This window comes from Nansenia antarctica (assembly GCF_963989245.1).
Source record: "Nansenia antarctica genome assembly, chromosome: 5".
Lineage (NCBI taxonomy): Eukaryota > Metazoa > Chordata > Actinopteri > Argentiniformes > Microstomatidae > Nansenia > Nansenia antarctica.
Window position 1 is genome coordinate 19,774,061 of NC_137690.1, and position 16,628 is coordinate 19,790,688.

Genomic DNA, 16,628 nt, shown 5'->3' on the forward strand with positions numbered 1-16,628 from the left:
TATATGTACTATTGGGATTCATAAACGGCAATTGCATTTGAAGTTATAGACTGGCCATTTTATAGTTTCTTTAGTAATAGAATCAGAATTATTCCCTCTGCTCTACAAGGATGTTTTACCTACTAAAAAAATAGAGGGTTCTAAACATAAATCTTACTTTCTAAAGTTTGGGGGACAGGTTGAGTTTGGCCTGTCTGAAACTTCTGGGCCTCTGTTTATTCACATAGAGCGGTGTGAGGCAACATCTGAATCGTATTTATAATGGATGCAGCTCCAGGGAAAAGCCAGACATCCTGTACATGGTAAAACCCCACAGTTTCACTTAATGATTTAGTTTTAAACATAGCCATTATAAAGGCTGAGAGACGTAACATGTTTACATAACCTTGAAGAGTTTATAATATAGGGTTAGCCTACATGTCATAGCCTGTGTTTTATTCTACCAATTAAACACGCCTCAGTAATCTTTGATTATTTATTACAGAACTACAGTCTGGCCGTGTTATTGGCTTAAGGACAGCGTTGTGTGAGTTAATACTGTTTTGAAAATTGAAAATCAAACCTCTCAACAAACAGATCTATAGATGTTTAGCACCCTAACTAGAAATATCCAAATGTCTTATACACATAATTCTCCTTCTAAGTTGTTAATCACCCTCGACTGGACAGTATTCTGTAAACATAATATGTCTTTAAATAAACAATCATAGTAAGACCGGGAAACACAGTAAGGACACCATTTACTAAATAAACAATACAATCCTTATGGAAATGTGAGAATAACACAAATACAATTGATTACAGCCAGGTAAAGACTCTCACTGCCAATTCTATGCATACATTAATGTTGTCATAGATTTGGCAAGCTTGTCTGTGCACATCACAAACATGATTCCACACTGAGCAACATGTTCCCAAACAGTCCGGTCATGCTGTATTTTCTTAAAACAACAGTAAGACACAAACAACACAACACAACAAACACAACCAAAAATGGCCAAAATGGGTTAAGGTTAGGTTAGTTCCTGAATAGAACATAAAGTACATATTAATTAATAAACAGCTCAAACACATCTAGCTGGATGGCAGCTGTCCTCCACAGCCCCTGCTTCACAACATAGTATTTCCCCTTTAAGCTCTGATCCATGGTCAGTTTTCCCTCCCGATCCAAAGCTCCAGAAATCGTAACTTTCCCTGGACATACACTTCTTATTTCCATAGCCTCATTCCTCCTTCAGGGGCTGGCCAGCTCACACACATGCCCAATTAGACTCTGGTTGTGACATCACTGTGCTCTCTGCTACAACAACCAACAGCCCAAGCCAGAAATAGTGGTGGGGTGAGGGGTGAAAGGTGAGGGGTGAAGGGTGAGGGGTGAGGGGTGAGGGGTGTGTGTGTGTGTGTGTGTGTGTGTGTGTGTGTGTGTGTGTGTGTGTGTGTGTGAGAGAGAGAGAGAGAGAGCGACAGAGAAAGAGAGAGAGAGAGAGAGAGAGAGAGAGAGAAAGAGAAAGAGAGAGAGAGAGAGAGAGAGAGAGAGAGAGAGAGAGAGAGAGAGAGAGAGAGAGAGAGAGAGAGAGAGAGAGAGAGAGGGAGGTGGGTTGGGGGGAGGTGTGTGTGTGTGGAGCTTGTATCTCATGCTTTTGGATCTCTTTGTGCCAAGGGGAGGAGAAAGGAGAAAGGGGGAGGACCTGAGCTCAATTTGTCAGCCTTCTAAAACGTTGTGCCAGAGCATTTTTCATCATGTAAAAGCAGTGAGGAGAGAGAGAGAGAGAGAGAGAGAGAGAGAGAGAGAGAGAGAGAGAGAGAGAGAGAGAGAGACAGAGAGAGAGAGAGAGAGAGAGAAAAAGAAAGAGAAAGAGAAAGACAGAGAGGGGTGGGGTAAAAGGGGAGTTAGGGGGGGCAGTTGAGAAAAGACTACCTCTTCGAGCCGTGAGGCAGAAGTGATGGACTCAGCAGTGAGAAAGTGACAGTCTTCTACTGCCGGGCCACAGAGAGCACACAGACCAGCACAATGGCCTCTCACTGCCTCCTGCTCACTGAAAGCTTCTAAGGAAACGACTCATTCCGTCAACAAAAACATCTGGAATTATTCTTTTATTTGGCATCTCAAATCTTGTTAAGTGGATTTTTTTAAACCCTTGCCCCAATGTCTACAGAGGATTTCCCAGCCACTGGAGCTCCTGTTGGTGTAATGAAGGTGTTTTAATAATAGGCTTCAACCCACAGTCAACATTTAACTGCCAGGACGGACTCAGGTGACAGAGAGCCACCAGGAACAGAGAGAGGGACAACCTCGAGCAGCTTTCACACTTGCGATGACTTTCTTCAAGGGGACACTTCAATCAGCTGTGCCAGGAGGGCAAGGAAACTAGTGACAAGAGGCAACAAGTGACAGTATACAATTATCTGGTAAGGATGGAACTTTCACTGCATCAATGGTCAAAAACCTGTTTATTTAACAACTTGTAGTCAAAGTAGTTAGCCTATCACATACTTGTTTATTTCTACTGTTGCTCCTGTGTAAAACCTCAAGATGACCGTTCAGCTCAGTTGTGTTAGCAATATTGGTAATCCATGGACTACTTTCTCAAATTGAGTGCTGCTAAGCCGCACAGCGTGAGTCTCTGGCAGCTGGCTGGTGAGTTGAAAGAGATGCTGATCAGTTTAAGCGTAGCCCTAAGTGCTATCTGAACATACAAGGACAGGTTTGTTGCCCCGGGCGGTTCCCCATTCTGATTACTCTAAGTGGTTTTAACAAGGCAGCTGGGTCTGAAGTGGACACACTAGAGAGGGTTCAACACAACAGAAAGAGACTGAAGTGAGTTTTCCAGGGGCAAGCGCTCGTTAACCACTGATAAACACTCAGCTTGTCATCACAGAGGATTCCAAAGACATACCCAGACTACAAAGACAGTGAATAGTGAATAGGGTCACTAGCGGGAGTTTGGGCTTTTCAACATGAACATCTTTATATTCATACTTGTAAGCAGGGCTGCACAAGGCTGTCCCTCTGTCCATTTTGTATGGGTCACAACAGCAGCAGTTGGTTGTTTTAGATATAGTTTGATTAAATTATTCTAAATATCACAGCACAACATGATAAACAAATCAAATCAAAGAGGGAAGACACATTGACAAGATATAAAAAGCAATTCAAACCAATCACAGGGTTTGAAAAGATTTGTACATGAATGGCTAATGAATGGATACTTTTAATGAATGAATGAGTATCACTATCAGGCAAAGCTTTGTCATGATTCAGGATGTAACCCTGGGCAGAAGTGGACAGGGAAGCGGCCAGGCTTGAATCTCTGCTTTGTCTCTGCTGCCAGTGCTGTGTTTGGACAAGGGGGCTTTGAGGCTGAATGTCGGTACTTATCAAAACAGTTCCTGAGACCCCCTGCCTTGCTGTATCAGAGGATAGGTCTCAGCCAAAACAGCACACAACAACAGCACAACACAAACAGTCTGATTGTGTCAAAGAACGAAACCCTCAAAAATGAGAAGTCAAACCAATGGCTACTTTCCCTCACCATCAGAGCAGTCAAACCGTGCTGGTAGCTGGGACTGAGGCTAATTACTGGATGCCTACACTGTTACCAGGATTACATGCTTGAGGAAAAAATGTGGTCCCCTTCAAGATACTGTAATAACCCAGATTACCATAAATTCAATTGACTCTGATCCAAGTTATTATTTTCTCACCATAACTGGTGCTAATTTCCCCAATTAATGTGCTGTAGTTTGAGAGGTGTTACGTTACGTTGATATGATGTTGTTATGTGATGTTGATATTAGATATTAGATATTAGAGTCTAACGGTGTGAACCTGTATTAGTGCAGGATAACAGGACTGAGGGACCTGTAAGGCAGATGTACACGACGGCTTCCAAGGCTACGGGAGCTAATGGAGGGGCTTACAGTGACTACAGGGTCTCTTTCCACCGCCAGCAATGGCTCTGTCTGTATCTGTCTGTGTCTGTGTCTAAGGCAGCTCACTCTAATGAGGTGGCGAGGAATGTGAGGAATGCCACACTCACGCCGAAATAAGAGGGGCTGGGGCGAGAGACATCAGAAGTGGCGCTCACCTTCTAATTGCTATGTGCTGAGCATGAACAAAAACACAGGAGCATGCGGCTGGACAGATACACAGTGACCCACACAAAGCCCTGCCTGTCCCACACAATAGGGAGAGGGAAAAAACATGATGATTTGGTAGTCATGAGACCTGTGACTAAGAAGTGTCATCTGAAATGCTGCATACTCGAAAGGCTTAAGTCATTTAAAAAGGTGGTTATTTGGTCTATGGCAACATTGTCCTCTGTGGTCTATCCATTGAGCTTCAACACACCAATGTACAGTGTCCTGAGGTGTCCTCTGTGTACTACTGTATGAAGCTTCTCAACACCAGTTAATCATAGACATCGCCAGTAGCCAGTCAATGGCAGCTTGTTTAAGTGAAATTATGCTAGGCCGGCAGGGCTGTGTAGGTTATAACAGTGGAGGAGGAGTAGTAGGGGCGTGTGGGGGTGCGGGGGGGGGGGGGCCTGTTGTTCCCTCTGGCGGTGACGGTGGACGGGTTAATAACAGGGTCTCTCTCCTGGGGCAGATGGGACTCTCTCTGGTCTCTGGGAGTCTGACCCTGGCATGTGGTGTTATCTGAATACACACACACACACACACACACACACACACATTCAGACACACATTCAGACACACACTCATTCACCACAAGCTCAGGCATTTTCCTCTTCTTTGAGGTGGTGGGAAGCCTGGGAGACTCTTGGAGGGCTAACCGCATATGGGGCTCCTCTGCAGTGATGGAGGGGCGCATAGAAGGAAAGCTCAGGTTCCAGAGAGGGAAGCCATAGCAGTTCCTGGCCAAAAACAGCCATTTGCTAAGAGGAGTCCATGACTGCTCCATTAACCCTGATTGGTCCTGTTCCGAGCCTATTCATTATCAGTGTGTTGTCCTCTGTGTCCCAGGGAGGAATTTTATCTGAGGACTTCATTCTTTACCCTCTGAAAAGAGCTCTCTCGGGAAAATAATCTATTATATCAACACTATTTTTGTTTGTTGGCACTTCTATGTTTAGATACTGTCCCTGAATCCAATCTCTGCTATCTTCTCTATGCCAATCAGAAGCTGCTGGGATGATGACATACAGTGGGGTTTTGTGCTATGAAAGGGTCCCGCACACTGTATTCACTGATGGGTTTCATAGTAAAAACCCTTGATAGAAACCAAAACGAAACCAACTCCTGTTTAGAACTTCTAAATCATGTGTAAAACAGAGCTTCTGCATAAGAATGACTTGCTTACTTACAAAACAGGTATAATACTATTTGATCAATTCATCTTTATGATTTCTAAGTATTAAGTGGTCAATTGCGTATTGTATCTTTTTGTCCACAACCCGTTCCTTGTACCAGCCAGAGATCTCACAGGGGCTTGTTCTTGGGTTCCACATTTCTGCTCTCCGTCTGTCCAACATAATGTGCTGGCCCTCTGCCCAGGATAACAAGACCAAAACAAAAGGTCTGCTCCCTTCTGCTGCTGAAGGCTTTCTGAACATCATGCGCTGGGGTATCCTTCAGGTTGGGTCTCTTCATGTCGTTAAGGACAGGACAAGACATTCTGATGCTGAATATGCTCCACAGAACCAGGCCAGCCTCACTCACCAGTGCACCATGCTTCCCAGTGTGGAGGGCAGCAGCTAAAGGCCTCTCCTGCAGGACTCTGGGGAAGTGTTGCACAGGACTCCTCTGTAATCCAATCTGCAGCAGCTTTCAATTAAGGAGTCCCGGGGGTCCAGGCCCTTGTTATCCTTACACAGGAGTCACATTCTCCTGCGCACTCAGTGGCATCCCCTCCGCTTCTAAAAACACCACAAACCCTTCAACTGCCGCCCCCAGCTATTTCTCTAATAAAAATCCCTTCACTTTGAAATCTGGGACAAACAACCAAACTCTTCTATGCACTGCTGTAAAAAGCGGTGGGTTGGAGTTTTGGTTAGATGTTTTCAACCATATACACCACTAAAGATGTGAGAGTAAGAGAGTAACATGTTGTATCAAAATCCCCAATGTATACAGAAAGACAAACTGTGTCAAGCAAGATTGATATTACTACACATTCTCGTTACAATGTTGAACTTGCATGTAATGTTCCAAAGCGCAGTCAGAATGTTTAAGAGTTCAAATACTTTCCAGCTTTGATTTTGGATGGCGTTCCAATATCCAAAATAAATACTCAAACGTTTATATATATATTTACGAAATAATGTATCCTGTGAAGGATACACATCATCTCCCTTTTGGTAAATGGTTCAGGTCTGATGCAATGTGATCAATATTTAAAAACAGGCCTATGAATAGCATCAGCTGCTGATGTCTCAAAGTTTCCACCAGCAGTGATGTCCAGGCCTGCTGTGAGGAGTAGATAGGAGTGGTTTCACATGTCATCCTCAGACAGTGGCAGTCACCCAAGGAGAGTCTGAGCCAGGCCAGCTAGCTAAGCTAAACACCCTCCCTTCACATCATTACAACAGACCTAAAACAGCTACTAGATAGATCAGTGCCTTATTAGCTCAAATAAAAACAGGCGCGACTACAAGACTACAGACATTCTAATTGCTTCCCTTTTTAAAACATGTAATAATGGAATTTAATTTACAACCAAAAGCTTTTGTAGACGAATATTGCTGGTTCCTGGAGGTGCCTAATCATGTCTATTCACAAAAAGGAAAAAGGCACTTAATGTCAAACTTTATAGTGTTTGAATAATATGATATGTGTTCACACAGCAGCATCAATCATCAACATTTACATTCCTCTTTGACTTTTGTGTAATACAGTAGATCTTAAATAACACAAAGTTACAGCACCCATGGCCGAGCTCAGTGGGAGAGGTTTCATTCCTGCTCTCTTCCTTTATGGTGGCCTGTATTTCTTTAGCTTTAATGACCCCCGGCCTCCCCTATGCTGAGCCGGGCTGTGTAATGAATAGGGGGTCCCTGGCCTCAGCCAGGCCAGAGCGGCTCCCTAGGCTCCCTGAGCTGTGTGCCTGCCTCTCTCAGGTAACAAAAACTAGTAGCAGGCCGTCCTGAGGGACAGGCTGCCTCTGGTCTCAATCAGTGGACCTGTGAAGGCTCCCATTGATGTTCTGTATGTGTGTAAGTTTAGGCCTCAGTGGGTCTCCTGCAGATGCCTTTAGTGAACTGAACAGGCAAGCCAGGAAAAAGGTTACATAATGCCCACTCAGAGACACGGCGAGCCAGGCACACTCTCAGACACGCAAACTCACACCAGCCTGGTGCCTGCTCTGAGACATGATGGCACGCCAGCTCAGTCCCCTGATCATGACTCTCACGAATTTGCTGTTCTCTAATCGGAGCTGATAATAGATGGTGGATAGAGGTTTGGTGACAGACCATCCATTATGATTATGATCATCAGTATAACAAAGGCAGAGAGAAGAACGGGCAATGATATGTGGATATAAGTCATCATCTAATATTTCTACCTGTATAGAAAAGACCAATGGAAAGCACACTGCAGTGTGTGGATGGTGGAACAAAGTGGATGATCCCCAACCACACCATTGGATTATACAGTATCTGAGGGTTAATGTTCTACTAGAATGAATCAAAGTGAATATGGATCTATTAAGGCTGTTCTAGCACAGTTAATCCATTTACAGAAATTGTATACAGTGTGGTTAGAGTGAGAACATTTAAATGAGATTAATACAAAATTACTCAAGTACTGTGTGTTCATGTGTTCATGTTGACCAAACCATTAACTTCCTCTTTTCTTTCTCTCCATCTGTCCCTTGCCTCCCCAGGTGTGTGTATGAGATAGTCCCCCTCAGAGACTCATGGAGCTCCCTACAGTGGTCCTTCTGGGCCTGTTGCTAGTGTATGGGCTGGTGTGTGGCAGTGAGCCCAACCCCCAGGAGAGCAGCCAGGAGAGCAGCCAGGCCAGGGGCCAGGAGTGGACCCAGGAGTTTCAGAGCAGCATGGACGACCAAGACAAAGAATTCCTGTATGCAGGGCGGAGCAAACGATCTCCTGACCCCCCACAGGCTGATAAGTGTTCCTACACCTTCATCGTGCCCCAGCAGAAGGTGACAGGGGCCATCTGTGTCAACTCCAGGGAGCCGGATGTGGTACTGGAGAACCGAGTCAACAAGCAGGAGCTGGAGCTGCTGAACGGGGAACTGCAGAAGCAGAAGAGGCAGATTGAGACGCTGCAGCAGCTAGTGGAGGTGGACGGAGGCATCGTCAACGAGGTAAAGCTGCTCCGCAAGGAGAGCCGCAACATGAACTCCAGGGTCACGCAGCTTTACATGCAGCTGCTACATGAGATCATCAGGAAGAGGGACAATGCCCTGGAGCTGTCGCAGATGGAGAACAAGATCCTGAACCAGACGTCGGAGATGCAGCTGCTCACCAACCGTTACAAGGACCTGGATCACAAATACCAGCACCTGGCCTCCCTAGCCACCAACCAGTCAGTCCTCATCGCCCTACTGGAGGAGAGGTGTCAGAGTCGGCCAGTCAGTGTCCCCCGCCCTGTCCCCGTCCCCCAGCCCCGAGCACAGCCCCAGCCCCCACCCCCACCATCACCACCCATCAATAAGCCTTATCAACCCCCCACCTTCCCACGCAATACCAACCAGATCACCAATGAGATCCAGAGTGACCAGAACCAGAAGTCCCCACCGCCCTCCCTGCCCACCATGCCCACTGGCACACACAGCCCCTCTACCACAAACAAACCCTCTGGTGAGCCTCTCTTTTTTAATCGACTGCATGTGTATAGTTTTTCTCTCATTCAAATTGGTTGATGGCATAATGGAAAAAATTGGCTGATGGCATAATGGAAAAAAATGGCTGATGGCATAATGGAAAAAGGGCAGCTGGCTAATGATTATGAACTTTCACTAAACAGATAAACCTCTGTGCTGTGTCTATCATGTCTGGGGATAAACAGAGGGATCTGTGTGTGTGTGTGTGTGTGTGTCTGTGTGTATCTGTGTGTGCGTGTGTGTGTTTGTGTGTGTGTGTGTGCGTGTGTGTGTGCGTTTGTGCTCGCGTGCAATTGCGTGCATACGTGTGGTGCTTAGTTTCACATCATAATCATTAATCACAAGACAACACAGCAGCTATCCATTGTTCACACCATTGTCTATGGGCATAATACGTCTCACACATTCCCTGAGAAAGGGGGCTCTAAGGGAGAAAAGAGCTGCTGTTCTGCAAAGGCCTTTGAGATGCATATCATCTAATGGGCTTGATACAACAGTCAGCTCATAGATAATCCTCCCAAAGCATATTGAAAGGGTAAACACATCTTAGTGTGTGCCCGTGGATGGTTGGATCACTGCCGAACAGGGTCCCTCTGGACCAAATGAATGCAAGGAAATGAGACACTGTCTCTAATTTCATAATCATCCAGCTGGGCATAAATAAATAAATAGATGATTTAATTGATGGATTGCGCATAGTTGCCTGAATACAATAGAAAGAACAACAATAGGAGCCTGGTTATATTCAAGTGGTAATAATGAGGTGTTAGACGGTGCCTCTGCCAGTGGCTGTTGCTTTTGGATGGGAGTGCTGACTGCCGAGTGCTGAGCCCCAGGCAGGCATGTGTCTCAGTGGAGACAGACGCCACATGGGGGAAGAGTGTGGAGACAGGGACTGTGTGGTCTCCCCCAACACACCCTGGGACAGGAACCCACTGCTGAGAGGGGAACAAAGCCAGCGTACACTCCATTTCATGGTCAATCTATCCACCACAATGGTGACCATAACATTCCAGATATGAGGGAAACCCAGCTGCAGGCAAGAAGTACTCTGCTGCTCCTGGTTGAATAGAGAGAGTGTAGGACTTAATGCTTATGGTTCCAATGCTAGTTCCATTGAGATATCCTTCAATTTGAATGTACTGTAGTCAAAGCCCTGGCTCAAGGTGGATTTGACCAGGGTACACTTTCTCTGTACATTTTGTGCAACACTGTTTTGTCCTCCCTGAGCTGTGAACCGTGTGCTCTGTACACTGTGTTTGAAGGGAGGCGAGCAATTTCCTGTCCAGGGCTGTGCAACTTACACCCCAAAGGTTATACAAACCTTCCACACAAAGAGGCAGTCGTGTACAATGCAGCAAGGGGGAGAGACAGGGGGCCGGGAATCAAGAGACAGAGAGAGAGCGAGAGAGAGAGAGAGAGAGAGAGAGAGAGAGAGAGAGAGAGAGAGAGAGAGAGAGAGAGAGAGAGAGAAGAGGGGTGGGGGGAAAGGGGAGTTAGGGGGACCACATAAGGAAGGGGGTTTGTATGAAAAGACAGAGGAAAACGAATGGGTATGATGTCATTTGTTCCAGCCCCACAAGGCTTGGATCAGTCAGATGTTCCGCCACAGAGGCAGGCTTTATCAGGGGCAGGGCCGAGCTCTGTCTTGTGTCTGTACAACAGCGATATTCCAGAGCCAATGGTGAGGAGGAGGTGGATGATATCATCTAATACAGCAGTAATTCACCTCCCTTGCCTCTTCTCATCTCTGTGTCGCAACTGGAGCTTATAAGTTATGTCCTGTCAGTTTAGATCTCAACATCTGTCAGTCACCCTGCCTGTCTCTGTCTGTGTGTGACACTTTATCTCTCCCTGTCACTGTGGCTTCACTCCTTGTGGTTCTGTTCCTGGCAGTGAGTATGATGTCGTTTGTCTTGACAGACACCCTTGTCTTTCTGCTCTCCGACTGTCCTGCATCTCCCTCCCCCATTCCTCTCACATACACTCCCTGTTCTCATAATCTAAGACTGTACTAGATACAGACCAGCTGTCACTACCTAGCTACTTATCTCAATGTTGATGTCCATCATTCCTCTTGTTTGTGTAGAACTGTGCAACATGCTCTTTCAAAACTGGGTCAGTTGGCAAGTCTTGTCAGTGTTAAATATTGAATAGGTGAACACTTTCACATCCAATTAGGATGTGGAGCCAGCGGCCAAATAAAAGTTGTTTTTTTCCCATATCTGCTGACTGGATAGTTCTGGGAAAGCAGGGAGAGTAATGGCTAAGAGGCAGTAAGCCAATTAATTTTTACAGATATGGACTGGTTTCTGCCAGAACACCAAGTGAGACGTATAACAAAACATGTGCAGAATCTAACATAAACTTCATTCCTCATTAAACCATAGACTGTGGAACAATATAAAATACAATTTCTGCTCAGTCTTTGGTTGTTGTCAGGGCATCCATCGCAACGTGTGGGTCTGTTATTTCTATCCAGTAAGTCATAGAGCAGATGTTACAGTGTATACTTAAGTGCATCTGTTGGGTGAAGAGCTATTGAGAGACAAGGAATCCATGATCAAAAGTCATTGACAACCACAGTCATTTAATCCGTTTTTACATTTGCTTTCACAACAACTATTATGGCATTTTTGGCTAAAGTATTTCTGTGTAAGTACCCAACTTCCAAGTTTGGAATTACTTGAGATGAATGAAATGTGAAGTGAAAGGGTGAACATTATGGAATTTGGGAATGGTTCCAGCAGTCTCCCTGGCAAAGAACTACTGAGGTTTGATTGAGATTCAGGCTATTTGGGATTATCCTAAATTAGTCCAATTCTGGAAATCCTTTCTCCCAGTAGAATGAACATAAAGGAGCGGTCAGATGAATGTTGTGGACACTCACAGAAAATCAAGATAATCAGAGTTGAAGTCATGTTTTGCAGAAACGGTCTTTGTGGAACTCGAATCACCCGCTCAGCCCATACAGACACACATTCTCTAACTCTTACCTCATCTGACCTTAATCCTCAACCCCAAACACACACAACCTCATGCTCCCGACTCCCACTCACTATTAACCTTAGATCTAGAGATGCAGTCTTTCACCTAGACAGAGCACAGCCTGTATTTGTATATCTCAGAGGATAAAAAAGCGTCTAGTACATGGAAACAGCTGCATGCCACATTGTGTGGTTGTGAGTGGCATATAGAACCATGCTGGGTGCCATGCTGGGTGTTTATTTCAAAGCCACACACCACCCACAAAACACTGAGGCCTTTCCAGATGAAGGAGGTTACTATGTCTCAGGACAGATGTAATGGCTGATAAATGAGAAGACAAGAAAATGACACGCAAGGGCACACTGTGAGCACATGCTATATAAAAACACAATTCCAATTGAGATGTTTCTCTGATGAATGTAGACTACCTAAATGTGCTTCCTATTTCACAGAGCATTGCACAGAGGCTTCCCTACTCTGCTATTTTAGTATTTTCTTAAAGCACATTGTATCCCTCAATATGGACGGAGATTGACTACCTGCTGATCCATGCGCTACTGTTGCATCATTTAGCAATCAGGACTCCCTTTACCCATATGCCAATATTAGTCTTGGCTGCATAGCCTGCAGCCATTTCCCTTGTGAGAGCAGTAGCCAAAGTAAATTCTGGGCTTACGCAGAGATATTTTCCTGCTGAGAGATGGGAGCCCCGGTGACAGTAGCTATGTCATACGATATCGTTTCAACAATTTTTCCAGCACTCTGTTAGTCCCACAAGAGCAGTTACATAGAGTATAAATCATGAAGAATAGAAAATTAATGGTACTTTTCATATACTTAAGTGAAAAATTGCTGTTCAATCCTCAAATGTACTAGGTTTGCCTCCCTCATGCTGCTGTCTCATCACTGTCTCCCTCTCTTCCACCCAGGGCCGTGGAAGGACTGTCTGCAGGCTCTGGACGATGGACACACTGCCAGTGGCATGTACCTGGTGAAGCCAGAGAACGCCAACCGCCTCATGCAGGTGTGGTGTGACCAGAGACACGACCCTGGCGGCTGGACGGTGATCCAGAGGAGGCAGGACGGCTCGGTCAACTTCTTCAGGAACTGGGAGACATACAAGGTGTGCAGCTATTCGCATAACTCAGACAAAAGCAAAGTCATTCAGTAAAAATGTACCTGCTGGGCAGTGACTTAGTTGGACGTGCCACATGTGACTTAGTTTGTCTCACGTATATGACGTTAAACAGATGTGAATGAATGAATGAGGTCATTGTTGAGGTTTCAGAGTGGTCCCTAGCACATGCTCTCTGACGTGGTGGCTACGGTGTTCTGCACCTGTCAGTCACTCTACTGGCCAATGACTCATAACACCCACCAACATGAGTTGAGTCTTTGTGAAATTAGTCCTCACAGGACGCATACACTTAATGAGAAACATATGTGGAAGAGAGGCTGCCATACCGGCAATAAATGCCACAATGCCAAAGCTGGCCACTCCAAAAGTATTCATGGTCCATGAAAATGATTTATATTTACACCATGGCATAGGATTATGAGGGAAAGAAATCACTGGGTTCCTGTATTTACAGAACTTCCCACAAGTGATGAGGACAGCATGAAATACTGGATGACTATTGCCAGCGGGAAATTTGTTTTCCGGAGCCATTTAACGGACCCTAAGCACTTGAACAGGGCGATGCAGTTCAATGATAAACATCAGAGGCTAGACAGACAATTTACCAGGTTCTTGTTTAAAACATTACTACATGTCATACAAGAGAACTTTCTAAGACCTTTACAATACACCTTAAACCACATGGGATTCAAAAATTACATGTGCACAATACCCAGAGAGGGGCTTCCCATGATTCAAAGCATGTGCGGTGTAACGAATACCACATCACCAACCATGACCAGAGCTGAGACAGAGCAGTCCAGCCCACATCATGGCCTCAGATCCCCCACTGCACTCTATAGGCAGGAGTATGTTTTTGATAAGTCACACATAGGGAGCTAATCTGAGCACTGAATACTGTCTGTAATGTAGGCTCATGGACCATTTGCTGTTACTTTCCATGATAATAAACAACAATCCAAGACTGATGGAGCTTAACTGGCAAAGCAGTGAAAGGATTGTTCCTCTAAGTACTTCCAGGGCATTGGGTAGAGGTCCTAAATCATCCCACAGGTTACCAGACCAACAGTTTAAGACAGCCTGTCATGTTGAGTGTGATGTATTCTCTCTGCCCTTCACAGCAAGGCTTTGGGAACATCGATGGTGAGTATTGGCTGGGCCTGGAGAACATCTACTGGCTGACCAATCAGGGCAACTACAAACTGCTAGTCACGCTGGAGGACTGGTCTGGCAGGAAGATGTTTGCTGAGTATGCCAGTTTCAGGCTGGAGCCTGAGGCAGACTTCTACAAACTAAGGGTGGGTCGCTACCATGGCAACGCCGGTGACTCCCTCACCTGGCACAATGGCAAACAGTTCACAACGCTGGATAGAGACCATGATGTGTACACAGGTAAGGAAAAGATTACAGCCGGCACACACACTATCACGGTAACATGATTCTGAACCAACTACATAGCATGGTTGCGAGTGTACAATATTGTCTGACTCATATTTGTTTAAACCTAGGTAACTGCGCCCACTATCAGAAGGGGGGCTGGTGGTACAATGCATGTGCCCATTCCAACCTCAATGGAGTGTGGTACAGGGGAGGACATTACCGCAGTCGCTACCAAGATGGAGTATACTGGGCTGAGTTCAGAGGAGGGGCCTACTCTCTAAAGAAGGTGGTTATGCTGATCCGACCAAACCCAAACACCTATCATTAAGTGATGATACAACAAGATGAATGGCCACCTTTTACAAACTCCCATCAAGCTTCCTCTGCTATAAAAAAACAACAACAACTTAAATTCAAACAATTCTTGAACTCAAGCGGCACTTCACACTGCCCGATCAAGAAGACAATGATGTAGAAAGTGCAATATCTTGGCCCTCAGGCAGAGCTCTTAGTAGCACGGGGCGAACAGGGTGCTTCATGAAGACAAACACATGCACTGGTGTGGTTGTACGCTTGCTTCTTCCCTTTTTATATTGGGATCAGTTTAGAGATTCCTTTATTTGCGTACTGTAACAACCAAGACGTATGTGAGGGGTAGCCTACTGCCTACTGTTTGTGGTGGAATGTCAACTTTGTTTTCAATTTGTTGTAAGACTTGAAGATAAAATGGCAAAAAAACAGGTATTGGTATATGGTATTGTCAAGTCAGTTGACAATACCATAGCTTTGGGATAGCAATCCTCTATTGTAGTCAGTGTAATAATGCAATAAACCATTCTATGAGAATGAATTTGACACAGGAAATGATATCCAGTGACTTTATGTTGTTTAAAGCAAACTCTTCAGGTGAGTTATTTATAGGAAACAATAATCACATTTCTTAACTCATGGTACAGGTATTTATGCATTATCTAGGCCTACTATTAAGTAACCCTATTGTAACAAACGGTTACAAATGGTCTTCATTGATTACAAATGGGGCATGGATAATTTGCTCTACTGCACTGGTAAACGGTCATGACCTGATATCTGGCATAGAAACTCATGGTAAACATTTATTTTTTTCATTCCTGGTTGTACACCATGCTGGTGTCGGGCAGTGCAGGTAACAGGGTGCTATAAAACCCAGAAAATAAAACTGGCTCGCTTACAAAAATAGTCTGTCAGGCAAGAATTACATTGATTATGGAGTGATATTCTATAAGATATAATGATTACTTGCAACGGTCATACAGTATTTCAATTACTTCATGATATGTGACATCAAACCTCATGTTAAGGCCAGGTATTAATTTGCTTGCATCAAAATCTAAGCAATGTATGTACTGTATAAATTTATTGCTGGTGGAAATGGATCCAGCACCTTTTGTCTGTACATAAAAGATATTTGTAATATAAAAATGTCACAAAAGCTATCATGTATCACTTTATAGTTGCAATAAACGATGCAGCTTCTTCTCTTTCCTTGGTGGTTTCTTGTGCATGCATTCAATTCAAAACAGACACAAGCACACGCACACACACACACACACACACACACACACACACACAACCTTGAGCAATATGCTCTTCTGATTGACTCTGACAGGAATAGTTTGTGTTTACATGTACTACATTGTATGATCATGTGTTTTAGATTGTATTGTAACCTGTGCACAGAGAGACTGTAATGTGTGGCTCAGGGACCAAGCTAAACAAGGCCTGGCTCCACAGGAACGATGGAGATTAGGGTAATTACAGCCAGCCTGTGATGAAGATGTCATCTACTCTCCTGTGGACGATATTAGTCCCTGTGTGAGAGGAGAGCCCCTGTTTCAGATCTAGCATTTATCAACCACAGAGCTAGTGGAACAGGGGATGACAAATGAAACGTGACAGCCTGCAAAACCTCAGGCATGCAACGGTCCCGTCCTCTCACAGCAACCACCTCTATTCCACGGCACCAGATTCCCAAAGCAGACTGGAAAATATAGGAAAAACAGGGGGAAAGACAAACATGGGCTAATGGCATGCTACAGTTAAGCACATGTAGCCTACTACTGTCTGAATATCCTCCATTCTCTGACAGAGAACGTAGGACGTGAAGACACTGAGGCAGTATGGCAAACCATTTGAGGCCACAGTTGAGTTCTTATTATTACGATAATCTATCCTTCAGTTTCAAGTTTCAAATGTTATTGTTACGTCACATTACACAAGTGTAAGAGAGTAACATTCTTAGGATTCGATTCCTGACATTGCAACACAAAG

The 16,628-nt window shown here is 44.8% G+C and overlaps 1 protein-coding gene across 1 annotated transcript; it reads left to right on the forward strand.

Moving 5' to 3' along the window:
* Positions 1 to 2,013: 2,013 nt before the first annotated feature.
* On the forward strand, positions 2,014 to 15,126 carry angptl2b (angiopoietin-like 2b). Its single transcript, XM_080531215.1, has 5 exons — positions 2,014 to 2,409; positions 7,847 to 8,789; positions 12,730 to 12,923; positions 14,060 to 14,330; positions 14,447 to 15,126. The coding sequence occupies exons 2-5, from the start codon at positions 7,880 to 7,882 to the stop codon at positions 14,644 to 14,646; spliced, it is 1,575 nt and encodes a 524-aa protein (XP_080387341.1). The 5' UTR covers positions 2,014 to 2,409; positions 7,847 to 7,879; the 3' UTR covers positions 14,647 to 15,126.
* Positions 15,127 to 16,628: the final 1,502 nt, after the last annotated feature.

Bases quoted from the DNA above. Each gene is read 5' to 3' on its own strand.
- angptl2b (XM_080531215.1), top strand. From the start codon at position 7,880: ATGGAGCTCCCTACAGTGGTCCTTCTGGGCCTGTTGCTAGTGTATGGG. The intron at 12,924-14,059 runs GTGTGCAGCTAT...TGCCCTTCACAG, and splicing joins GGAACTGGGAGACATACAAG to CAAGGCTTTGGGAACATCGA. The intron at 14,331-14,446 runs GTAAGGAAAAGA...GTTTAAACCTAG, and splicing joins AGACCATGATGTGTACACAG to GTAACTGCGCCCACTATCAG.